The sequence below is a fragment of the Acipenser ruthenus genome, chromosome 28 (assembly GCF_902713425.1).
Source record: "Acipenser ruthenus chromosome 28, fAciRut3.2 maternal haplotype, whole genome shotgun sequence".
NCBI classification, from domain to species: domain Eukaryota; kingdom Metazoa; phylum Chordata; class Actinopteri; order Acipenseriformes; family Acipenseridae; genus Acipenser; species Acipenser ruthenus.
Genome location: NC_081216.1, coordinates 18,177,033 through 18,204,979, shown reverse-complemented (window position 1 = coordinate 18,204,979; position 27,947 = coordinate 18,177,033). Strand labels below are relative to the sequence as shown.

The window sequence follows — 27,947 nt, the reverse complement described above, 5'->3', positions numbered from 1 at the left end:
ACTACCAATCATAGACAAGCAAATGCGTTGCCCTAAATGACGTCAAAAAGTGAAACGCCAATAAGAATGTTGTCAGCAGACAAGTATACAAGACAGGTTTACTGTTCGACTAATTCAGTCTCAGTGCCCAGTGCGAGGGGGTGTGTTATTGTGCGGAAAGTAATTTTTCACAGCTATACTTTCATTCAAATTTCGTCTATTAGACAATTTACCAGACGTAAATATAAACCTATTTCTGTTTATGGACTGATTTTTAACAACTAAATATTTTTTGTCATATTTACCACGAGGCATTTTTATCGCAATTACTTTAGATCAAGTCGCCGTTGCTTTATTTGATCAAAGCTCATGCTCTAACGGTTTATTATTATTATTATTATTATTATTTTTCTTCTTCTTCTTCTTCTTCTTCTTCTTCTTCTTCTTCTTCTTCTTCTTCTTCTTCTTCTTCTTCTTAGCTGTTACATTTTAACCACCGAGAACATGAAAACTAAATTTCTTAACGGAGTGTCGTCCTCTCCTTCAATGTCTTTGGGGTTGCTCGTCAGCGCCAATGAGATCCACGTACAGTCGGATTCTCAGGCCCAACACAAAGACATTAGACCAGAGGAACCCGACCTGCAAACTAAACGCAAGGCGTATCTCTGGTGCAGAGAATTTCTCCATGGTGCGTGGAGAATTCTGAATGAAGAGGCGTTCCAGATCAGCATAATAAGGTTAGTAGTACTGCTGTACTGGGCTGTGCCAAGGATGGATTTCTGTTTACGAGATCATATTAAACTAGAGTGGCTTAAGTCTTTTTTTTTCTTTCTTTCTTGGCGCTGTATACATGTGGTCACTGCAGTGGCGTAGCTATTCTGTATCATGTATCTGCCGCTGGGACTGAAGAGGCTGCTGTATTAAAAACATCTGCACATGCTATAATATGAGTCACTCCCCCAATTATTATTATTATTATTATTTGAATAATGAACAAATAATATACAGTACTATGTATACTTGTTAATTTTGCTCAGTTCTTGCTTATAAGAAAGAATAGGCAACTCCCACTTACCCGTGTACAGTAATACGTAATTGTCCCGTGTGTAATTCATAGATTCGCAGATATTGTTAAATTGCAAGAACATTGTACTAAGCAGTACCACGCGTCTGAATCAGTGGACAGCGAGGAGAATGCGGTTTGCCTTCCAGTTGACTATCCTGCGTTTTGACTTAGCTTTATGGGTGGGGTAGGCTTAGGAATGTCCATGATATCTTGTGTATAATACCCAATATGTTTGTCTGCATGACTTTTATTTGTTGTATTCATAGCATTATGGGCAGCAGTGTGGAGTAGTGGTTAGGGCTCTGGACTCTTGACCGGAGGGTCATGGGTTCAATCCCCAGTGGGGACACTGCTGTTGTACCCTTGAGCAAGGTACTTTACCTAGATTGCTCCAGTAAAAACCCAACTGTATAAATGGGTAATTGTATGTAAAAATAATGTCATATCTTGTAAGTCGCCCTGGATAAGGGCATCTGCTAAGAAATAAATTATTTTTAATGAGATTTGATTCATTTTATTTGCCACAGGGGAGGTCTCAGCAACAAGCTTTTCCTTTGCTCTTTGCCAGACACCCTGCAGAGTGTAGATGATGAACCCAGGAATGTGCTGCTTCGCTTGTATGGTGCCATTCTGCAGGTCAGTTAACAGGGTGGGGAATGGAAGAATATGAGCTGTTGAATTGTACTGCCACACACACACACGCACACGCACACGCACCGAAATGCCATGGTGTAACAAGCATTTCAGGTGATATCAAAATGTAGTCAAGACATACTGTTATGGAATTAAATTGTAATATTAAGTTTGGGTAAGTGTTTTTACAATGTTGTATTTTATTAGTTTGCTCTACCTTTACATTTATTTAAATACTATTTTTTTATAGTATTGCTTTATAGAATAATAAACTAAATGTGCTGTTAAATTTTGTAGAGAGGTTTTTGTATCACCAGTATCTTGATTAGGTATTCCAGGGAAACCAAAGTGACTGTACTATTTAGGATGGACCAAGTTTTTCTACACAATAAAATCACTGGATAATAATACTCTGCACATTAAATAAGCAAATAATAACAAAAGACAAAAAAGGAACAGTTTTCAATTAAACATGGAAATCAATAACTTGTGTGTGACACACAGTTACTTTTTAAAATAAAACAAATTATATTTTGAAACATCCTAAATGGTAAAATTACTTAAATCACTCTTTAACTGTTAGCCATGTAAATGTATGTTGTTTTAATATATTTTATATTCTTAAATTTAGATGTTTTGAGTGTAACTGTGGTGGCTCATTGCGGATGTGGCACGTAAAAAAGCAACAGGGCAATTATGCTTTGCTTTCAACATGAAACTTCTCAGGTTCCAGTGGATAAAATAGATTTCTTACTGTTCTGACATGTCTTTGTACTTTAAGCAACCTATCTTCATCTTTCAATAAAGACCTGGCATTATAAGAATGGCTGAAGCTACTCGCCCATTTCATCTGTTTGTGTAATTCACCTTCAAATGTACTGGACCCAGTGCAGTAATTACTGTAAATGAGCAGAACCTTGCCTATAAATAAAAACAAAAAAACTAGCAGCTATTTCAAATGCTAAGAAAACAAACTTCTTTTATAAGAGAAGAAAAAAAGAGACTTGAAGCATTACTAATGCAAACTGACATCTATTAGTTTAAAAGGCAATAGTTTTATATAGAAATTAGAATGTCCATATATTGCCATTTAAGAATGTACAAATGCAAGTCCAAGGCAATAACATAGCTTGTGGGCACCTAGAGTATAAGTACTACAGTATTTCTTTTCGCTATATTCATTATAGGTGTATAGGCTAAATAAAGATCTTAAGACTGTCACCTTAAAACATCTTTAACATAAACCCAAAAGTCAGTTATACATTAACAGCTGGTTTCACAAATCTTGATTAGCACTGGACTGCTTTACATAAATTAACATCCCAAGGTTAGCGGTAATTTGGGTCTGTGAACCCCACCATATAAATTATGAAATAGACACATTTGTATCAATTAGGAACTAGATTTCTTTATGATGCTATTATACCTATTTTACTGTATAGCTATGGCCAAAAGTTTTGCATCACCCTATAGAATTAACTGATTTTTTTTGGGGGGGGGATCATCATCATTTACTGCTTTGACTAGTCTTTGGTGTGGAGTTGAGATTGTTCTGGGGGTATTGTACCACCATGGCTGTACATGCGTGTGTTCTTTACCGCAGGCTTTCCCAAGCGATCGTGCCTAGAGCACACTGGTTTCCAGGTGACAGACACGATGCACGGTACAGTATAAGATCTCTGAAGTTGCAGCATTATCTTTAATCTTCTTTTAAATACATAGGTAGCTTATCGTCTTAAATTAAAACTCACTTTTTTCAGATATAGACCTCTATCATATGTTTTACTATTTCATGAAGTCTTGGCATACTTTTAATGAAACTATGTAGATTAAAAGGGACAATCTTTATCATACATCATGAGATAAAAGTATTAAGCTTCCTCATCAGCTCTGAAGTCTAATGCAATAGTAGTCTGGTCATGTCTTGTTTAAATGCAAATACATGGTTAAAAAGAACTAGCATGTTTATGTAATGTTAGGAAGCATATTTCATTTTCAGTTTCTTGTCGGGAAAAGTATTCGTCAACCAGTAGGATCAACTGACTTGGGGGCTGGATAGAAGAAAAAATACAGCATCTGCATTATTTCAATGAAACATTCAGTCTAGAGAAGCTGTTCAAGTATTTTTAATGAATGTCCATTTTTGGAACGCACATAAGAGATGTGCCCTCCTATGTCTGGAAGTTTGATTGATTGAAAAGTGCAAGAGAGCAAGGAAATACAGCAAGTCTTTCAGAGCACTGCTGTATATTCTATTGCAGTCGCCCCAATAAACAGTTCTTAAGGTGTTTAGTGCACCCTTTATTGAATCATAATGTGGAATATAGTTAAATACTGGCATAAGGGGGCTAGGTGGTACAGCAGGTCAACTCACCACTGGAACTTTTTATGCCTTTTCGCATGTGAAATGAGTTTGGTGGTGTCTCACAAAACCAACACACAATTAGTAACTCTTAAGAGGACTTGTTTCTAGCCTGTGCCATTGTTCACTCATGAACACTTAATCCACAACCATAATTAAGTGCTTTAAACAAGGTTTATAGGACTAAAAAAACAGGACTTGCCAATGCATTTTATACAATAGAATAAACTACAATATCTAGACCGCAGATGAATATATATCTAGGTATTTTTTATCATAGTGCAGTGTTATTATTTATGCTTATCTCATGATATATAATCTTGCTGCAGTACCTTCTACATAGACTCTACTGATAAAACAGCAAGGGGAGTCATACCGTAGGGATTTGGTAGGTACTTCAAGTTTGTCTGTTTTAATACCTTGTGGTCATCAAGGTATTTCAATTGAAAGACATCTTTAAATATTACAACCCTGCTGCAAAACAAAGAGGCCTATCTTAGAAATGACGAGGGAATGAGGCAGAAACCATTAATCACAGGAAGTGTTTGCTTTTTCTTTCATTAATAGATGTCCTGTAATAAAGGGGAATCCAAACAGGCTAACAAAGAAAATCATTTTCAAGTAAGTAACTACTCTGATCATCTGTACAGATACTCCCTATTGTTCCATAGCGTGACTAAGCGACTCTTAAGTGTTGTCTTTTACTAACTAATAAAAAATAAAGGAAACATCCCCCCAAAAATAACCTTTGAAAGTCTGGAATCACATGGAGTTTTGCCTGGTTCAGGTGATTTGTAGTTTTGTACTTTTTATATATATACACAATAGTAACTTGTGGTAAATTCCAGATTTCAAAACTGTTTCCTGGTACTTTTCTTTTTTTCTTTTACAATAATTTTACAAAATACACACAACAATGTAAAACAACAACGTGGAAAGGAGGCTAATAAGATTAGTCTAGCAAATCTTAACTAGAATGCACCACAGTAATCTCTTCATGGAAAGAGATGATTGGAATGATTATCACTTGACTCAGAAACCATCTTAAAATCTGAAAGCTACCTTTGGGAAATCTTACTAAACAGTAACATAAGAAAATTTACGAACGAGAGGAGACTGTTTGGCCCATGATGCAATCCATACCAAATATATGTATCCTACCCTCTGTCTTAAGTCTGAGAACTTCAGTACATGTCTTGTAAATAAACAGTGTCTGATAATGAACCATTTTTGATTTACATGATTTCTATTACATGAGAGTAGATGTTAAAAGTTCATGCTGATTTGAACTCGGCTGTCGCCAAGATAAGCACCAACTAAGACGTAGCTTTACAGAAAACTAATGTGATCCATCTGCAGCTCCATCCATTTGCGTTTCTTTCCATCTGATGATGTAGATATTCTTCTGCCTGGTGTTGATGGCTGAAGTGTAATGCTGGCTCCAGGGATCAGCTTATTTTGCCTCCCCAGCGCATCAGCATGACAACTGTCTGGATTGAGCTAAGTAGGGTACATCTCTGGGGTCTTCAAGTGGGCACCTTCCGTCCTCTATGTTTTGTCGAATAGCCCACGACACCTCAAGAGGGCTCGACAGTGATTCTGGCGTCTCAGCATCACCCCCCTCCGTCCCCCACTCAACTCATCCCAGCTTACTTACCCGTACATCAGCGTTGCTTTCTTTCTATTGTGCTTGAGGTCCCCAGCCAGAATCTTTCCGTCTCAACCACAGCCAGTTGCTGCTCCTTTCTGCTGCTTCAGATAAGTTCTTCACTGTGCGACGCAACTCTTGGCCACTGAACCCGACATCTCTGAGAAACCGGGTTGTAGAGTGTGCCACAAATCCTCGACAACCCGGACTTTCCATCCTCGCTGTTCCGCTTCAGCAGCCAGTTGAGCATACCAAAGTTTCTTCCTCTCATACACCTCATCCACAGCATCCTCCCATGGCACTGTTAACTCTACCAGATGAACAAGGCATGCTGATCCAGACCACAAGACAATGTCTGGTCGAAAGTTAGTGGAAAAATAAGCCGTTGACCAACATCTGCTAGCATTTTCCAGTCTCTAGCAGCTTCCAGTTGTCCTGGGCGAGGCTTGGTTTTAACACCTTTTCTTGGTGGCTGCTCTCCTGGACGGAGGAATATTGTCTTTTGTGTGTAATGCTTTGATGGAACCAGTGGCAACTTATTGGTCATGTTACGCTTGTCTTCCAATGCTAAGGCCAAACTTTGCAGCACCTGGTCATGGCACCAAGTAAATCGTCCTTGGCTGAGACCCACCTTACAACCTGTCAAAATGTGCCTTAATATTGCAGGTGATGAACACAAAGGACATGAGGGATCCACACCCACCCAGAGTTTAGGTTCTGTGGTGATGGGAGAGCATCATATGTTGATCTGATGAGGAAGCTGATCCTGCTGTGTTCCGTTGTCCATAGGTCTTGCCAGCCGATCTTGCTTTGTTCCACACTCTCCCATCTCATCCATTCTCCCTGCTTGGCCTGGGAAACGGCCTTACACACCTCATCCTCTCATCCTGCTTTTGCACATCGCTGACTACCAGCTGGGGCTGCCTAGGAGGAGCTGAACTGAGACCAAGACCCCCTCTTCCATGCTGAATTTGCTCCATAATATCACCGATTTGAAAGGGCAGCCTTTGCATCTTCCACGGCTTTCTTTGCCACCCACTTTCTTCCAGTTTTCAACACAGGTGCTACATTTGTCGTGTGAATCTACTGTCATTTCCATTCAGACCTTGGCACAATGAAACTCCTTGGTTAGAGCAGAGACTGGTAGCTGCAATATTCCTTTACCATAAAGTCCCACTCTGCTGAGGCAGCATGGAACTCCCAACCATTTCCTGACATATGAACTGATTAAAGCTTCCAGCTTCTCAACTTTTGTCAAAGAAACCTCGTACACAGTCAGTGGCCACAGCAGCCTTGGCAACTGAAAGCACCAGAGTTTCAGTTTGCCCGGTAAAGTGCTGCTGCCTGTTCTCTTCAGCCCTTCCACTGCTTGTTGTCTAACTTCTCCCACATGAACTATGTCCTTTAGATCCCCGTCATACCATCTCCCAAGACTTTTCACTGGCTTCTCAGACACTGTTGGTATTGCCTCACCATTAAAATAGAACCTTCTATCTACTACTTTACCGTTTAATTATATAAATGCTCCTTGATTTAGTGTGCTTGAATTGCATTCGTGCCCATTCAATGTTATTGGTTAATTTGCCCAATAACCGATTAGTGGAGGCTACTGTTGTTGTCATGTCATCCATGTATGCTCGAATTGGTGGTAGTCGCATTCCAGAAGCCAAGCGCTCTTCTCCCACTACCCATTTTGATGCCCTAATAATTACTTCCATTGCCATGGTAAAAGCCAGTGGAGAAATGGTGCATACTGCCATTATTCCAACTTCTAGGCATTGCCATGTAGTGCTGAATTCTGAAGTTGAAAAACAAAATTGCAAATCTCTAAAGTAGGCTTTCACTAAATTTGTTATTGTCATCAGTACACTGAAAAAATCAAATGCTGCCCAAAAAAGTTTGTGGCACTGAACCATGCGCATTAGCCAAGTCCAGGAATGTCACATGGAGCTCCTTCCTCTCCTTTTTAGCTGATAGAATGTGTTGCCAAATCACGCTGATGTGTTCTAAGCATCCTGGGAAACCTGGAATGCCCGCAATAGGTAAGTTGACAACCTGAGCAATAATACTAAAGAAAATCTTGCCTTCTATGTTTAATAGGGAAATAGGGCGAAACTGACTGATGCTTGTAGAATATTTTTCTTTTGGTATAGAGACACCACCTGCTCGGTGCCATGCTCTTGGTACAACCAGTTTTTCCCATGGCACTTTCATCAATTTCCACAGGATTCGTAGAACTCCAGAAGCACTCTTGTATACTCTGTACGGAACTCCATTAGGCCTTGGAGATGATGAAGCCCTTGCTTTTTTCACAGCTTCCTCTACTTCTTTCCACTTAGGTGCACAGTCCTCCATTAGGTATTCTGTTGGATTGTTAGGTGGGATGGCTGAAGGAATTGACAAAGGCTCCTGCCTTTTTGAATCTGTATGTGTTTCCTCCAAATATCTCTCCAGCCCAAACTTAGATGATTTTAGTGTGCCATTTTTCTCACTGGTGAAGAACTTCTTAACAAATTTGAATGGATCTTTATAAAAGTTAGTTCTCGCAAGCTCCTTCTTTTTGTAGCGTTTCCGTAGGCGCTCAGTTCTGCGCCGTGTTGCAAGCTTATCTTTTTATGACCCTTTGTAACAGAATGAGTCCCTCCTTCTGACTTCATTCTGCTCTTCTCCATTGCTTCTTCAGCTGCCTCCTTTCTCTAACAGCATTCCATCTCCTGCTGCCATCTAGACTTTCCAGGAATAGTTTGTACTTTTTTCAACTCCAAACCTCTCGCTTCCATATGCGTAGAAGATGTCCCCAAAATATATAACAGAGATCCGTGTTTACTGTGTCCCACACAGTTTTCTCACAAGCTCTTGGCCATTTAACTTCAGGCTTGTGCCCGTTTTGGTTCTTTTCTCTCTTATGCTGGTTTCTCTGACCAGGTTCACAAGGATCATTCGGTTCATCACTAGCTCTATCCATGCAAGTCCTCCTCACGTCTAGGACAGAGGTGCTGATATCCTGCAAACTGTGGTTTGCTTCCTGTCGCTGGATTTCATTTGACTGACTTCGTAAAACGTACCGATCAATGCGAGGCCCTTGTCCCTTCTCCCTCAAGCATTTCATTCTCCCTTGATGAATCTTCAAACCCCTGACCGTTGTCGCCTTGCTCCAGCCGCAGACACAAACCTGGAGTTCCATGTCTTTGCTAACTGCAGATCTTGAACTAGTCTTTTGTGAAGTACTCTCCATTCTCATATCCGTTTCCGTTCCTAAGTCGTTTACTGTGTTGTCCAACGTTGAGTGATCTTCAGCCCCCGCTCTCGCAGACTCTAGGGGTATTTTTGGGCGGGTGTCTCCAGCATCCTGTTTACCGTTGAAAACACAGAGCTGGACACTGCCGACAAGGGTAGCTAACCCTTGCCAGCCCCAAATACAGATTGTCCACAGATGTCTTTTAACAAGCAGCCCTGCATCTTCACATGAATACCATGTACAGCTCCTAGGAGTCCTATTGTGAAGCAGAACTTACCAAACAAGGATCAATGTTATATGGACAGCCTGGCAAAGCAGATAAAAAAAAGTGGTTCAGTCAAAATAAAGTGTGAAGAAAACAGATGGCTCATGATGAGGGTCAGCCAAGGGTTAGCTGCTGAAGAAGGTTATGGGAAACACATGCAGTTATTGTTCATATTTGTTGCCTGAAGGATATTTCTGAAGAGGGGGCAGGGTGGGGGTCATTGAACCCTATAAAAAATATAGAATGTTACATGAGAAATCTGCCCAAAGAGCATTGAATCAATCTAAACTTCCTCCATGACACCATGCAAAACGTCCTCTGCCATTGTGGAACAGTTCTCAGTCAGAGCAATTTAAATGCACTAGTTTATCTCCCCCTATGGTGTTCCACTTTCTCCCAACACTATCCTGACCAACAACAGTAATGCATCAGGTATGTGCAGGTGTGGCGGAGTGTCCCGCCCCTTTGTTTATTATTGTTTATGTATTATGATTTAGATTATATATGACGGTGAAAAGCTGTGTTTTTGATTTATTGTTTGGCAAGGACAAGCGAGGTGCCGTCCGCCATGGTATTGTTTTATATTTATTATTATTTCAAATACCTCGTGAGAATGCGTGACTGTCAGCTACTGATTGTTTAACTAGCTGACAGTCACACAGACTTGGTAGACCCGTGCAGAATGTGACCGAGGGATAATATAATAATTGATAGTTAGTTAGTTAGTCCCTCGGTCACAAATTATAAAACATCTGCCGTTTGGCTGCACTCGGTGAAGGGTGTTCGAGAGTGGAGAATGAGTGAGGAGTTAGGTGGTAAAAATTAATCTACAGTAAACAATTGCTATATGTGCTGGCTGGAAACCAGCACGATACTTGTTTGGTTCTGTTTGTTTGGCCAACGTGCCCTTTTGTTTTGTGTTTGTTTAAATCTTTTGATTGTTTTATTATTTAATAAAAGTGCTGAAACGCCATAGCCCCTCCATTCCTTAGTTTGACTCTGTGTTCTGGGTCTGTGACGTCACCACACCTGTGCACTGCAACCACTCTGTCACAGCAGGTTAGTCATGTTAGTGCATTTTGTTGGAGCACTGTAAATTGAAAAGTTAAATATTAAATAAATGATCTTTTCACTGCAGTTATTGCTGTATAAACAGCTAACATAGTTTTGTTTGTTTTAATACTTTAATGTCCTGCCTGTATCAGGAAGAGGGACACTGTGCAGTCAGGAAGTTTAGAGATGGTCCAGAGGATTTTGTTTTATTTTTTTAACTGCAGTCACACCACAGCTGTAAGGCTCCAATAGGTGACTAAAACCAGAAACCAAGAAGAAAACGCAACAACAAACATTTTTTCCCCAAAGACTGATTGGTTCCATGACACTTGTGTAGCAAAGACAGGCTTCAGTTGTTGCTCGCTGTATCATGACAAGGTGAGAGGGTCACACCCATAAATGACTAATATTGGAACCAGGCACGGTTTTACATAACAGGAATTTGCTAGGTAAGTTTCCATCAGCTTGAGGTAAAACCCACTGAACTGAATTGGGGTGGAGAACCTAAAGGTAGTTGGTTGTATTGAGCACTGAAGAGAAGGTAGTGTTTCCACTGGGTCAAAGTTGATGACACTATCTGTGCACTACAGTGCAGACGACCTTTTTAATAGCATGATAGTCTACAAAGTATTTGATTATTTGATGTAATGTATTGAATTCTAATTTAATATGAACTACTTTTTAAATGTGGTATCACGTTATTGCTAATATTTATTTTAGATTTATATTTATTTTTAATCTTATATTTGTCATGAATTAAGAAATGCGATATGTAATTACCATCATGTCTAATTTTATTTGAATTCAAATATAAAAAAGGAGCAATAAATACACATTTTCCTTCCTTTTATATTTGTTTCAACTTTTTTATTAACTCATGCCAGTGTATGGTGAGTTGTTTTATTTTTTTATTTAAAAAAAAAAAAAGTTTTAGCTTGTTAATAAAACTTGTGCAGCGCCTAATGAGAACAGTCAGGAAAGATTGTTGATCTGTATTCAAATGCTCGTACTTCAAGTGAAGGAGAGGTACAATGGAAGCAGTGTACTATAAATACACAGTGGTGATTGTGAAGAGCAGCATACAAACGACCCCATGGAAAATTGAGAAATCAAGCTAGAGAATGCATAACAATCGGGGATTGTGCAGCCCTTCCATTTTAAAATGAGTGCAATTACAATGTAATTATACATGTTAAGGCAGTATTACATGGTAATTCCTCACAGTTTTCAACACTGAATGACCAGATTAACCACTTACGATAGCCCAAGATCAGTGATACCAGTAGTATGAGTTCTGGATTAGTTCTACTACTGTACAAAAAGTGATAAACCCATCAATATGTAACATCTAATATTCAAGGATGCCCTGAACAGAATGTAACGAAACATTCATTGCACAATCAATAGCTATCCAGAAACAGAGCACAAACTTTGTGTTGTGTACATTTTTCTTTTTGAAAGCACAGTTTTTTTTGTTTGTTTTGGTTTTTTATCTCCCCCATTTGGAAGTTATTATTGTTTAGTTTTGTTTCTGTGTTGATGTTGAGAGTGTTTTAGCGTAGCGCTGTGGGGTTAAAGCCAGATAGGCACTACATAAAGTAGAATTAGTCAGCACTTGTTTATCTGAGAATTTTTTATTCAGTAACTTAAGTAGAGGAGAATGTTTGTTTTCTGGCCATTTGCTTCCTTGCGATCTCTGTGCATGGTAATATTTGTTGATGAATGAGTTTTATTGTGTTGCGTTTTCCTGTAGGAAGTGACCTTTGGTCATCCACTCAGAACTTGGTCATTCATTTATTGTGCAATCGGATGCAAAAACATGAATCTATTTCTAGACATGAGTGGGTGAGGGTGTCAAAACTAGAGAGGTTTTGCAATCAGAAACAAATACATTACGAAGACACTGCAGTTTCTTCAGTTCATCCCAATGCATCCATCGCTTAAATCATTATAACAATTTGACCCTTCCTGACGTGTTGCATGTTTTTATTAAGATAAATGCACTCTATGCATGCTGTTAGATGTTTGGTTTGCACAGCAGTTGTACAAAAGAGACCTGTTTTATTGAACTAAACCGTGGTAGTATTCAGAACTATTGTTTAAATCAATTCACCAGGGTAGTGGGAACCAGCTACATCTTTTTTAAATAGCGTGTCCATTACAAATTCTAGTTGTAATGTTCCATGTGCTTTTGAGTCTTATTGCTGATGAGCATTGATAAAAAACAACAATCAAAATCAGGGAAAGCAATATAGTTTAAGAAGACCCTCAATATAGATTAAACAAATCAGACGGGGTGGGGAATTTGTTGTTCGTTGTGCCCCACTCAGACCCCTTACACATATTATTGTCCATTAACTACCAATGCAGAACTGGGCTGGACATTTTACTTCAATTTTAATCCCTGAAAATTGGTTTCTGCAGTGGTGTTAATTGCCATTGACATACACGGAAGATTTAAAATGACAAAAAAAGACAGTACTCTAAGTATGTCATCTTAAGTACGTATGTGACGATACAGATAAGCAATGTGACGATATGGCTAGAAGGATTGTGCTAATATACCTAATGCGTTTAGGAGATTTGGGTCTTGTGTTGGTCCTGTCCAACACTTGAGGAGTTTAACATTACCTGCTCAAACAGATTTGTTAACATAAATAGCAAAAACTGAGCATACACTAATCATAATAATAAACCTTTTCAAAACAAAAGGGTTTCTGTAATTCTCAGAGGTATTTTAAATTGCAGAGTGCTCCATGCCAGGATGCCTTTGTTTACAGTAAGTCTTTGCCTCAACGCAAAGGACCAGTGGGAAGCACCAGTTGGCTGTCTTCTTACTCTCTCATCCAGTGGTTTTGGTTCACTAGGCAGCCACCATAAACTGATAAAACTTCAGTGGGCTACCATTGTGTTCCTCTTTCTAAAAAATGTTTCCTTGTTGACAGATTCTGTGCCTAACACACTATAAAGCAAAGACTCAGTTATCCAAAACCCCTGATTAGCAGAACAGAATGTTTGTAAAGTTGATATATTGCTATGTCCCCTCCCCTCATAATGTATACTGTACAACATGTGTTCCACAGTCAGCTTGGTTTTTTTTTTTTAAACCAGAAGTTTTAACCAGAAGTTTGGTCCAATAAAGCATGTGGAAATCATTAACCAAATAAATTATTTTCCTTCCCTCCCCCAGTAATAGAATTTTTTTGCACTGATTTGGTTTTGAAAACAGATGATTCCTGAAGCAGTGAGGGCCCACTGGAGGAGATATCAGGAACTGAGGATTCCAGGGGTGAAGGGGTTAAACTTGGGGGTACGATGTTGCAGTCTGTTATTTATTGACAATGTTCTCATTCGTTGCAGGGAGCTGAAGCCATGGTTCTGGAGAGTGTCATGTTTGCTATCCTGGCAGAGAGGGCACTGGGCCCAAAGCTGTATGGGATCTTTCCCCAGGGCCGACTGGAGCAGTTCATTCTTGTAAGTAACTGCTGAGTCTTTGTCAGAAGACTGTGAGTTATACTGAAAGTTGTTGTGGTGCTGTCATTGAACTGGTTACTGTGTAAGCGGCAGAGCGGGGACAGGCGTGGGAACTACAGCAAATACTTGGCATCTCCTCGGCTCACTGCCTCTGTTGATGTTTTTTCTGTTTTGTCAGACTGTTTGGCAGTGCACTATGTTTATTAGTTCATGAATGTTCATTTTCAAAACATAATTTAAATTTTTTCAGCAAGGCCTAGGCCACATTAAATCAAACCACATACAGTGATCACAGATTACCTGTGGTTACAGCTGTAAAGATAACTAAGAAATCTCTTACAGAATTACAATCCCCCCCCCCCCCCCCCCAACAAAAAAAAAACAAACAATAAATGTTTGCATTATTTTACTGTTTTATTTTATGGTTATATAGTGATATAGAAAAATAAATGCTGCAGTTTAATCTGAAACGCTGCGTTTAATGATAATTGATTGCAGGTGCAGTGCAGCTCAACCGATACAGATCAATTTGCATTCATTCCACAATCACCTTGCTTATTATTCCTCCCAGTTGTACTGCTCTGCTGCCTTCTCTTAAAGCCTGCAATGTGTAGCCATGAACAATTTCCAGACAGACCCCAGTATAAAATTGCAAAACCAGTTCAACATGTTGCTCACCCACACACAGAAACATTATACATTTTATGTATGCTTCTGCAATGATAGGGTGCAGGTTTGTAAATGTATAACTATACAGGAGATAAGTGCACTATATATTCTTTGGGACATGGTAAGACGATAGCCGCACTGGATACGTGGGTTGTAAGGGATGCCACTTTGGAAACAAGGGCTCAATATGAACACACTGGCTCTTCAGTAATCATTCCCAGCGTGGCTGGTCTACCGCACCAAGGGGGATGATCAGTACCCCCAGGTGTAGTGTTTAAACATGTTGCTCGGATTGGTGAAGGGAGGTGTTGCACCTGTACACGTATATTCTTCACTTTTGAGCTCTGCTGGAAGGCACTGAAAAGGTTAAAGCAGCTTTTGCATGCCTCTTGTTCTTGTAGAACATGCGTACAAAGGTACTCTAGGATGGGCATTGGGAGTGAACCTCTTGCAACCTGAGCTCTCTGCCTTTCCCTCTCTGGTGGTCACATGTGACAAAGATGAAAAACAGTTCCAGTCCCCTGTTTTTTACAACACCTCTGGTAAACATTGACAGAGCTCCACTGCACTGTATATTACAGTGAAGGATAAATGAAGAAAACTACATGCTGTATATATGTCTAAAGAATATGTATTTATTAAAAATTTCAGATTGATTGAAGACCTATCAGTTACATACACGCATAAAAACAACAACAATAATGTGAAGTGCAAAGGTTGTCTTTTGGTAGTTAAACAAATAATTTCAGAAGTTTGCCTTTGCACTTGGGTTCAAAGTATGTGTGTGTTGTGTGTTGTTTATTGACAGAGTGGTGAAAGGACAGGGGTTTTCATGTTTATATTATGGTCTGGCTTTTGAACGATTCACCTGATATTTTTTGAAGAAATATAAGTTTATTAATTTATATATATATATATATATATATATATATATATATATATATATATATATATATATATATATATATATATTTAAGAAATATTTGACACAAACTAGATGTAATAGATAAAGCAGATGTGGTTCAAAACCCTTCCTATAAAATAAGCTAGCGTGTTTATGAATATTCTTAGCCTTCCACAATAATATACGATGCCTACATCTTGGTCTAATGATAATTAGATGAGAATTAAGGTCCTATATTTTCTGTTGTCAATAACCTGTCGAGTTGGCCAACAGGTTAAAGGAAATACTGTAGTCGTGGATATATCCCCTAATATAGCTGTGTGTCTGATCATTTGTATTATTTTCATTACAGAGCCGGAGGTTAGACACTGATGAGTTGGGCTTACCTGAGTTGTCTGCAGAGATCGCTGAGAAAATGGCCAGATTCCATGGAATGAGGATGCCATTTAACAAGGAACCAAAGTGGCTGTTTGGGACGATGGAGAAGTAGGTTCATCATGCATGTAATATACAGTCTGTATATCTCGGCCTGGGCAAAAGAGCTGCTTTATTCATTGCTTCAGCCGAATCTTGGTGGAATGAATTATATTTGTACAGCAGGTTCCCCACACCTGCCCAGGTATTTGTTTGAGCCGAGGCCAATCATTTTATTTACATTGTTATATTCTCATCAATGGCAGGTATTTAAACGAAGTCAGGAGAATAAGCTTCACCAGAGAATCTGACGTAAGAAAATTTGCCAGACTCATAAACTACAATTTGCCACTGGAAATGGAAAACCTAATGTAAGCCAATACACTTGTCATTCTTGCTTTTATTAACGTTTCAGAAGTTTTAAATAATAGGAGTGCCAATTGGGATTAATGGTTTGAGTCATGACAGTCATATGTTGGGCAGCTTGCCTCTGGACCCAATGCAATAGAATCCTTTGGCAGGCAAATGCTGGGCCTCTATTGAAGGGCAATACAATTAGCAAATGGAGAAAAACAGCCTTAACATACTTTAAATCTTTATTGAGTATATACTGTATATTTAATTATTTTATTGGTCAGCAGTTATCTTTGAAACAATTTACACATTATAATTTATAATATTCTACTGCATCTTTCTATACTGTATCACATAGAAATGTTAAGTTAGAATCAAAACAATTAGATCACAAGTTAGTTTCCTTGTAAAAAGCTTTGTGTCAGCTGATAAATCTTAGACATGATTTGAATTGATGGTTTATTTATGGTGTATTGGGAGTCATTTTTAATTTCCATTCCTTTTTTTTTTTTTCTGTAGGACTTTGCTTGAATCCACACCTTCCCCTGTGGTTTTCTGTCACAATGACTGCCAGGAAGGTAAGGGTGCTTTTAAAAGAACGTTTTAAATAGTTTACTTACAAATTTGTTTTATATTTGCTTACTGATGAGAAAGGTGGGTCCTTTTAAAATGTAAACATGTGCTTGTAATGGACATCATCTGCTTTAACTAGTGAAAGATGTTGAATTGGCTACATCTTCTAAGGTTTGATACATTTATTGACCAACTTATTAACTTTAATACATACAATAAAAATTCAGGGAAATGAGTTCTTCAGCAAATTAGGTTAATCATTTTTCTGACAGTGGTTTAAGATCCACCCCCATTTGGATCTTTCGAATTGGCAGTGGATATTTTGAAGTGTTTTACCAGAGTCTTTGGTTCTATAAAGCAGATTCCATTTAGATTTGACAGAGAACAAAGACCTGGGGCAATATAATTATACAATAGGCTAATTCTGCATGTTTCCCCCCTAAAGGTAACGTCTTGTTATTGCAAGGCAGGGAGAATTTGGACAGACAGAAGCTCATGTTCATTGACTTTGAATACAGCAGTTACAACTACAGGTAAATAAATAGATATTTATAACAGAAGTCATGAAGACGATGCCATTGACAGCAATCTTTTAAATGTTTAGGATTCCTATTTCAATATAGTAATCAAACCAAATATCACATTTAAGTTCCACTATAAATGCCATACAGTACTATAGCAAGATTTGCCCAAGTGAATATGTTGCTAGACTGTCTGCTGTGAACCCGGCTGGGCTTTAAGACCAGTGGCTTTTGAATGGATTGTGCATCACCAGCATCATTGATCAGTCAGATATAGTTAACTGCATTGCTTGTTAAAAATACATTAAAAGCTTCATTTCACCAGCAAGTGACAAACATGTATAAGTAGGTTTGCATTTCTGGTAATGCTGTTATACCAAAATGGAAGTTCAAAGAATGTATATAGAATTGAATGTATATGAACTCTTTCAACACTGCGGGTCTTGGATAAATAACTCCACTCAAAACTGCAGACCAGTAAAGTAATCTAGCATCATACTAATTAATATGTGTGTTAACACCTTTTTATTGATTTTTTTTCTATTGTACTTTTTTCTGTAAAGTTGCTTATGACTGATAGAGTAAAATACCTTAGGGGTTATAAAAATGTGTATTTCATTTAGAAGAGCCTTTTATAATACAACATATTATTTTATGGTACCACCAATCAGTGTAAAAGTAGAACTCCCAACCAAGCTTGAGATTGAGAGATGATTGGTGTACAGATAAGAGTAGGATTCTGGGACGTATTTAAAAGATCACGTGATGGCAATATGTTATTGTAAACCATTCCCTTATTGCTTAAGCAGCTCTGTGTTGTGAGATAGTAGAATAGGGTGATCTTTTGCTGACGTGTACAACCGTAAAAGTGAATACTACAAAGTACAGTGTGAGCAATTCCTGATATGTGGAACTCCAAAAATGGCAGTTTTGTGTGATAGATTTTTTTTAAGGTTTAACTAAGCGGGCCCTCTTACAGAAACAAACCTTATTGAACTCTTTGGTGTCTGGATTGTCAAAATGAGTTTTGCTGGTTAAACGTAACATTTAAAGGTGTGGAGTTTGTTATTGTGCTTTAGATTGTTAATCATGACGACATAAGTTACTTTGCAGTTTACCAAACTTACATTTACAATGCTTAACCATGGTGCTTTCAATTCTTTACCATACTTCTCTGTGTTTACCATGCTTGCCTGGGCTTTTAGCTGGAATACCGGCTTTCCATGAATTAGGGAACTCTTAAGAAAAATGGAAATAATATTGATGTATGTTATAATCTATTGACTTTTTTTTTTTTTTTCAGGGGGTTTGATATTGGAAACCATTTCTGTGAATGGATGTATGATTACACCTATGACAAGTTTCCATTCTTCAAAGCCAGCTTCAATAATTACCCAACCAAAACACAGCAGGTATGTTGAAACTGAATGGAATCCAATAAAGTGGCATCCTGGACCACCTCTATGTCTCAGCTATAATAAATACGAGCTTCTGTTAGAATGTAAAAATAATGATTTTTAAGATGCCTATTCACTTTAGATTGCTTTTATAGTGCATTAATATATATATATATATATATATATATATATATATATATATATATATATATTGTAATGAGCATTTCTTCCATTATTTTACAGCTTCACTTTTTCGCTAGCTACCTGGCTGAGTCTGACAGCGGATTTGAGAATTTAAGTAATGAAGACCAAACCAAACTACAAGAAGAAATGCTGGTGGAAGTGAACAGGTAAACATTCCAGTTCATGATTTTGGTTTTATAAACTTACAGGGACTTACTAAGCATAGAGTGACATGCTCTATATAGCTGTTGACTACTCCAGGGGTGGGGGAGGGTTTCACCCAGGGAAGCATGTAAATGCAAACTTACATTATTTAGCACAAATGCAAGGCAGTGCTACACTGTGTTTTAACAATTAAAGGGTTTTTTATTTTTTTATTTTTTGTCAAGGGGTTGGGGGTTGAATAGTCGGATGGACCTGATTTGGATTTCCAAGTTCTGAGGACTCTTGACCTTTTTTAAGCAAATGTACTCCGGATTGTATTTACATGTAGTATGGAACATTATTGTATCATTTTAAAGCTTCAACTTCCCAAAGCCTCTGAAGCATTTCAATTTTATAACTGTCTTTGTTTATCAGGTTTGCCCTGGCGTCCCATTTCTTCTGGGGTCTGTGGTCCATCATACAAGCCAGAATCTCCTCCATCGAGTTTGGATACATGGCAAGTTCCGTCTTGTCAGCACAAATATTGACTGTGCTAATCCTGATCGTTTAAAAAAAGAAAAAACAGCAATTAAAGTAAACAGTAAGGGAAGGTAAACCAACCGGTCTCTGATACAGTAGAGCATGCTGAAAGCTATAGCAGAATGTGGCAATCAGACATGAATTCTATTAAAGTTTAACCCTTTAGCTCTAATGTGCTTTAAAAAAAACAAAACAAAAAAACAAAGCTTAACATCGAATAATAATCCTTGCTATTGTTTTTGCAGGAATATGCATTGGCAAGATTTGATGGTTACTTTGAGCAGAAGAGGAGGCTGGGGGTGTGAATTACAAAAGTGACCAAGAAGTGAAAACAGTTACACAGGGGGGGGGTGCATTTGTTGTGGGAGGCAGAGTCCAGCATGAATGGTTGTGCAATGGGTTCAAAGTCAAGGTTGTGGAATATATGAGTGAGGTACTTAGGACGAAAGCAACACTATGAATGTAACGGAGAGTAAAGTTTACCTAATGACACTGAGTGTTTACAAACCAAGAACCGGGCTGTATTGTTTTGGAAGTATTTTGATTGGCTTGGGGAAATGTGAAGGGGGTGCTTGAAATATTCTGTATACTGTACACCGATATTTATTTTTTACAGTGCTGCATTAGTTTGGTATTTTTCTTTCCTACTTGCTCTTAAATATACACATGGTCACTTTTGTTAGCCTAGATACATTCCACCAGAGAATATGTTTTCTGGTCCTATGTGGTTAGTTTTAGTACAGGTTTTATTAATCATTACAACAAACTGGAACTGGGAGATCCTCAGTCTTAATGGCATCATATAACTGCTATTGCAGCAGACCTAATACAATGTATTTCAGGTTTGAGATGTTTTAATGAGGTGGAAAAAAGGAAACTTAATTTTTATAAACAAAGGAGTCCTAGGTAAAGACATCAGTACAAATATTACCTGCAGTAGGCAAAAATCAAATATACTTTACAGTGTTGTAACATAATATACAACCATTTTAATTGTAGTCATCTGTTTTTTTTACGAATAACAAATCTCTTAACAGGAACAGCTATTCAGTTGAGATAGATGCCGTGGTGGCACGCACTTATTTTTTTAATAGATCATTTAAGATAGCTAGGAGGTTAACATGACGTATGTTGCCAACACCTCCCCTTTGCCTTTTAATTCCTTTGGCGTAGTATAATGTCCATTTGCCGTAACTTACAGGAGGATGTATAAAATACATAAAAATATATAGAAGTGGTGCTGAAAGTGGGACACCTCCAGATTATATTGTGCTGCAGTATTGTACCTTCTGTTTAAGGGACCATACTTTTCATGCTTGTATTTTGTAAACAAAATAGTTACCTGGAATGTCTCTGCCATTCACCTTTGAGATTCCAAATGCTGTTATCCTGTGATAAACAGCCATGGTATTGTTTACATAAACAAACGTCACAAAGCGAACCATTCTCAGTTTGGAACAGCCTGTCGGGGAATGACTGGTTCTAATGAAGTCAGGCTCTGAGTGGAATCCGCACATGACTGGCTTTTTAAAAAATCCAGGAGCTTAAAAAAAGGAAGAAAAAAAAACTTGTGACATGATAGCTATAATTAGAGAACAGATTGAGTGTACTTGAATAAAACCGTCTCCACTGCTAATATAAAAACCTTGACTCCATCTCAGGTTTTATGTGCTCAGAAGACTGTTCTTCTCGTACACTTGAACTGCCCTGTAGTTAATACTTAAGTGCTAGCTGCTCAAGTTATTGCTATAAAACATTTTCTATAGCAATAATGGGAATTTCAGCTGTTAATGGTGATCAATTGACTTTTCATCCTGCTAGTTTGCTTTAACAGGATATGGGAGGTGATAGAATTTAATTATTTGAAGCATGTTTTGTTAAAATAAAACACAGCTAAACGTTTTTAAAATGTGTTGGCATGCAATGTATATCTAATAGTAGCCTTTTATTTGTGTTATTGCAAAGAAATTGTATCGTTCTAATTTTTCTATTATTATGATTATTTAAATAGCTTTGTAGGTGTTTATGCTTTGGCAAGTCCGTGGATTGAAGCTTATTTAATGTTGCTAATAACTTTACTGTGATGGATAACTAAATAGTAAGTTATTGCTTAATATTTTTAAACATACTGTCCTTCAGTGATTTTAACTTTTATGTATTCCTGCAATGGAAATAAATAGTGATACCTTCAGAACATGCAATATCCATTTTTACCAACATTGAATATTGATCCTTGAAAAAGATCCTGCACTTACATCTGGGGATTTGCCAACATGCAAGTGATATTGAGACCTGTTAAAGAACCAAGCATGAAATCAGTACCCCTGTTCTGTTGTATTGGAAGAGGTTACCTTGTAGGGTCATCTACTGTATGCTATGGTTTTGTTAATATAACCAGTTAACTAAAAACTTAGAAATAATGAGATAGCAGCTGTTGACACATGTGTTTTCTTAATAAGAAATCTGTTGTATTTTTGTAAAATCATTACAGTCATATACAGTTTATATATAGTTATATATATTAATAAAGGCTATTTTAAAAAGTGTTTTAAAGCATCCTTTTTTTTTTTTTAAATCTACCTGTGTGTTTGTCAATCAATCAATTACATTTTAAGTACACTAGGAACTGCTGTGAATGCAAGCATTAGTCAAAACTTTTCTTTTTAGTTGCAAAATCCTAGCAGAGAGAAATGCTCAACAATAAAAGGCATTTTATTTTCTCTTGCAAACCAGGAGTTCAGGAGGCACTGTCACCTAATAGAGAAAGCTGGGAGTTTCAAGTCCTAGCTGAGCACCTTACTTGCCCAAACCATTGTGATATTTGCCCACATAGAGGACACCACTCAGAGGGAAGTTTACATTTCAGTAGGCCCACCTTGACTAAATACCTTACAGTTGTGTTTTGTTTTTTTAAATTGGACATCATGGCTAATGAATCTACCTCTACCAGCCTCAAACATAACTGGAAATTTCCACTTCCAACCAGCAGTGCCCAAATTAGGCAAATTCGGATGCCCTGTGTTGGTTTTGTGTGGAGAAACTCAGTAACCGAGAGCGATGGGTTAAAATAAAACCTGAACGCTGGCATTCTGTTTGTTTGAAGGTATTACGTTATACTGGTAATATTCTTGCATGATTATCGGTAACAGATCATTGTGTTTCACCCATCCATCTGGTTACATAACACAATGACACTTGACAAAATGACTGGTCTTTGCAGTACCAAGGAGGAAGCATCCCACACTGAGCAGTTTGAGCAAAGGCTGGGAGTTTCTTTTATCAGAAAAAAGCAAACTTAAGGAATAAATAAAAGGTGTATTAAAATAAAGTCTTATGTTAGACAGTGAATGGAGGGAGGGATGTGTAATGCATGCTTAATATACTTTAGCAAACACCAGATTGTAATTGAATTGACTGAATTATGATGGCAATTGAATATCACCTTTCACCCATCCATATTAAAAGTGAATTACGCAGCCAATTGATTTGATTATAGCTTGTATAAACCATAGCATTCAGCTTTTAGTTTGGTATATTGTTCTCTTTGAAGATGTTGTGGTGGGAGTCATTTTCTCTTCGATACAGATGTTTGAAGGAGCCTCAAAAAATATTTTAAAATCTTTCTTAATCATTCTTAATATATAAAACGTGCATATCCTAAACTTCTGTAAAGTAAAAACAAAATGATAAAGGGCACTCCCTTTATAACACTGTTGTTGGGAGCCAATGGCATTATGGGGCAAATGGGAAGCATGACCATACTGCTGTATAAAGGTCCAATTTATAACAAGGAAGAAATGAATTCAACACAAAGGTTAGGGTATCAGTGATAATGTTCCAGATTATACTAAACAACTTGTTATTAAAGCCATTAGCAAATCTGCAAATGTTTCAATTTTAATTTCACACATTCTTATTTTGTACATGGTCCCAAATCTAATAGGTATCACAGTTAAGAAGGTTTTAATATATTATGAGTGTCTGGCAAAGCCAAGCAGAAAGTCTTGCTCATTTAAACACACTGAAGCAGGATTTATCCAGTTGAGATGGGCTGGTGGCAGTCAGGAGAAAGGAAATAAGCACTGCATACAAGCACTGGCTCCAATGACATATTATTATTATTATTATTATTATTATTATTATTATTATTATTATTATTATTATTATTATTATTTATTTATTTATTTATTTATTTATTTATTTATTTATTTATTTATTTATTTTTAAATGTCAACCAAACAAAAAACATTTTCCAAGATGTGAAGTGAGTTGCTCACAGACCACAACCAGCAAGGATCAAAATCACATTCTTTTTTTGTTTAATGGTACAAGAGCCAGACCTTGATAATAACATTTTCTTTGTTTTCTTTTGTGAAAAACAGCATTGTAACTACCAATGGCAGCATGTGATTACATTTTGGCAGTGATTGATTAATTCTAGCTTGGGAAATATTTCAGAATTCTTCAAGTAGATGAAAAAACAAAATAGTAGCTAGTGTTGTTATGAGTCAGAGCTGTTTTTTTTTGCTGAGATGTAGGCTGTGTGAAGTGTGGTGTGGTGTTTTAAGGTTTTGGGTGTGGAAGAATTACGAAGATACTGGAGACTAATTTAGGGGATCATCACAAATCACATAGAAGGATCTTCTCTTCTCTATATAAACTGCTGCTAATTTAGTGAAACCTATGGCAGGGCAGAAGCCCTGCTGATGTAAATAGTGTGTGTGGGAATGTAAGGTTGGCAGGGATGGGTTAAATCTATCCCTGCCACCAATCACAGGTGTGGCCATTCTCCTATTAGGTAATTGATGCTAATTGCGGAGTGCTGTGTTTATTTTGTTCCTGTTTATGTGTTTGTTTTGTTAACTAAATGTGCGCATACATACTTAAATTGCAGCTTTCTGTCTGTGGGTCCTTTCCTACCGGTAACAGCCTGGGCCGTGACGCTACCCTGTCACAAACCCATTTTGATGATATGAATCATTCTCACTACTTTCTGTTGCTGGCTCCTGTGTACTAATCCATGGTTATGTGAGCTATTGTGGGCTCTGTTTTGAACAGCCAGCCTCATTGCACGATTACATTCAACCACAGTACAGACTACTTTGATCAAAAAGGGCACCCAGTGAAAAACATGCCAGTTATATAAACCTTGTACCTACCCATGGTTTGCCATGGTACTTTCAATTTAGCACTATGCTGTTTTTTTGTTGGTTTTTATATTACCACATATACATTTCATTGTCTATGCCTTTCTATTGCATTTTGGCAAAAATAATTGTATTATTAAGAAGAGAATAAATTAAGAAAGAAATGCGAAAGTGTAGTTTATATTAGGCTTTGCGTCATCGTGTAATCTGTCCCACTCCTTTGTGTTCTTAAGGGCATGAGATATATTTCTGTGTTTACTTTGGGTTTCCTGCACTCCAAACGTTGGCCTCCCGCAGGCTGAGGCAGTTCATGCAGCTCAGGAAAGTCTTTACGACACCCCCTTGGATTCTGTCTGAGCTGGCAGGATGCTGTCTGGGCTTCCTGTACATTTAACTCCTTCAAAGCACTCTAATGATATGAATGAGAATATCCGTAAATCAGAGGCTACAGTAATAAAGGAAAGCACACCAGGGACTCCGAGACACGACACTGCAGGGAAAGGGGTTTCGTTCAGCGTTCCTACAGCACACACATAGGGCATACATTGCAAATACCAGTGTACTAGCAAAACTATCACCAGGGTACATCATTACCAGCAAACAGAATGGATTTTCCATTGCTCCTGATACTGATACTGCTATATCACTACTTCAGTCGATTAGCAGTGTGTAATAGTTCATACACTTGTGATATGAATGATATGTCAAAATGATATGTCTGTGATACCATTCTACCAGGAGCTAATGCCATCATTGCTGTCCTACCAAAGCACAGAGCCAATTCACTGCCATTGTAGTGGCACTGCAGCATTGCCACTGAAGATCACTTGGGAAGGGAACTAAAGCTAGTAAATGCTATATTGGGTTTTGTCAATACAGGTATTTTGTTGGAAATGGTGTGGAGGACACAAAGCTCTGATATTCATTAAAAGCGATTCTGCAAGTTCAAAATAATGCAGAATAGAAAGTAAAAATAAAGTCTTCCTTTATTAAGGGATAAACAAATCAAAAGTCCCTGTTACATCCACAATAAACTGCAGTGGACTAAAGATAGTACAAATTGGAAAGTTATCCCTTAACCCCTTCGCTGCTAGGGGTTTTTCCACTCCCAGCGCTAGAGGTTTTTCTTGAATTTGGGACTGAATTGTTTAAAAGTCAAATTTCTCACAGGTTTCTAAAGGAAACATAGGAAACCTATTTTTTTTCAAACTTTTGAATAATATAATTTACATTTGATTGAGATGTTGCAGATTAAATGGGGGGAAAAATGAAAAATTATAATTTCTGTGCCAATTCCTGTGTGAAAACACAAAAACATGCGTTGCTGCTGTGCAGATCCGACTGTACTACACTTGCACATGTTACCAGGGCGTGTGTTAAGTAAAGACACAGAACAGAAAGTACTGTTTTTACAAAATATGTATTACTAACAAGTAGTCATTGCAATATAGAGAACAGAAAGTGTTGTTCTTAAAGGTACAATTAAGTGGGGCTAACCAGAATTGCACAACAATTTCTAGAAGGAATATTGAAAATGCAGTACTGTAAAGAGACATTTCTGTTGTAGTTATGAGTGGAAGGATACACAGTATTCAGAGAGAAAGAGGTAGTGAGGTACTGATACAAAAAAGAAACACTAGAGACATTGAAAAATATATTTTGTTAAAATGTTTGTCACCCTTAACTTAATTACTTTTAATGCTGTATTAAGCAGTTACTGAGCTTTCACATTGGTCCTTAATAATCTATCCAAAGACCTTCAAAGCATTTACTCAAATCTTCAATTAACTTCAATTTGAAAAAAGCAGAAAAGTCATGTAGATGTTACAAAATGAGGAGCAAACACCTTGAGAGTTCTGAAGAGAACTTAAAACATACCATATAATGTTGTTTTTTGGTTCTACTTTTCTAAAATTAACAGGCATTCTCCCTAAGTTCATTAAAGACTGGAGTCACCTCTTTGAAAATATGGTCACTTTGTGTTTTAAAACATTTGCCCAGTTTTTATAAAGTTTATTTTGTTGCTGCTGCTGATATTTTACATTGGTTGTAAAACAAAAATAATAATCACCTTTCTCTTACTCTTCGGTTTATTACATACAGAACTTTCCATACAGAACCTCTCTTTACACTCATAGACATGGGCTTATTTCTCTCTTTTCACATTTAACTAACAACTCATTCCAAAATGTAAAATAAAAGGACACAGATTTCTGGAATGCACCACAGAGTAGTAGACTTTAATGACTAGTTCTCCTTGCAGTATTCCTAAGGTTATCATATGACACCATGCACATGAGGACAGTTCAATGCATTCTGGTAAGTGTAGACCTGAGGTCAAATGTACCAGAATGCATTGCCATGTGAGTTGAAAAGCCTGAACTGTCCCAGACTGTTCTAGTGTGCATTGTAAAATAGCGGGTTATGAGAAACAGCAGGGAGGGGGTTAAAACCTCCCTGCGAGAGAATGTTCCTTTGTTTGTTTGTGTTGCTTTATTGTTTTGTTAATTGTTTAATTGTTTTATTGTTAATTGTCTTCCGCACCTGGGCGTTATTAGAAATTAAGCCCAGGTGCGGGAGTTTAAAAGGAGAACAAGCAGTCTGCTCGGGGCTGCTGAGTGGAAGGAGGCAGTAGGTGCGCTGTCTCCGAGTAGCCAAAGGAAGAGGAGAGAAAGTAAGTGCTGTAAAGAAACCAGTGTGTTTGTGAAGACGGGTAAACAGCTTAGCTGTCCCGCGTTAGTCAGGGTGTTTTCTGAAAGTCGAGTTAGTGCTCCAGAAGAGCTAGGTGTTATTTTGATTTTGTGTATTTTGTTTGTTTCCTGTTTATTAAAAAATTGCGCAAACGCGCTTAAAAAAATCCATTTCTGTGTGCCGGGTCGATTCTTAAAGGGGCAACGAACTCAAGTGGGTGAGATCTTTTACATTTGGTGGCAGCGATTGTGGGCGCCCCTGGAGACCCAAATGGATTTTAGAGAATTAATTGAGATGTTCAATAAAAACACCGCTGCTCAGGTGGAGCAGATTAAGAAGATGGAGAGGCAGAGACAGGAGCTGGGCGGGGCCCCGTTGATAATACAAGAGCGGGAGCCAACGGAACTGGAGCGGCTGCTACAAAAGTGGGAGCTGCCGTCCCGAGAGCCAGAGGGGGTGGAGCTACCGTCCCGAGAGCCAGAGGGGGAGGAGCTGCCGCTGCCAGAGCCCAGAGGGGAGGAGCTGCCGCTGCCGGAGCCCAGAGGGGAGGAGCTGCCGCTGCCAGAGCCCAGAGGGGGGGAGCTGCCGCTGCCAGAGCCCAGAGGGGAGGAGCTGCCGCTGCCAGAGCCCAGAGGGGAGGAGCTGCCGCTGCCAGAGCCCAGAGGGGAGGAGCTGCTGCTGCCGGAGCCCAG

At 38.1% G+C, this 27,947-nt stretch overlaps 1 protein-coding gene across 2 annotated transcripts; it reads left to right on the top strand.

Moving 5' to 3' along the window:
* The first annotated feature begins 109 nt into the window (after positions 1-109).
* Positions 110-21,963, top strand: LOC117434978 (choline kinase alpha-like). Of its 2 annotated transcripts, XM_034057742.3 has the most exons (12): positions 110-716; positions 1,573-1,681; positions 4,608-4,661; positions 13,605-13,718; positions 15,644-15,777; positions 15,972-16,076; positions 16,579-16,637; positions 17,078-17,165; positions 18,457-18,565; positions 18,794-18,900; positions 19,313-19,394; positions 19,663-21,963. In XM_034057742.3, exons 1-12 carry the CDS (start codon positions 484-486, stop codon positions 19,720-19,722), a joined length of 1,254 nt encoding a protein of 417 aa, XP_033913633.1. In that variant the 5' UTR covers positions 110-483; the 3' UTR covers positions 19,723-21,963. The 2 variants fall into 2 exon arrangements, with proteins under 2 accessions (XP_033913633.1, XP_033913634.1); XM_034057743.3 differs by lacking the exon at positions 4,608-4,661.
* The last annotated feature ends 5,984 nt before the right edge of the window (positions 21,964-27,947 follow it).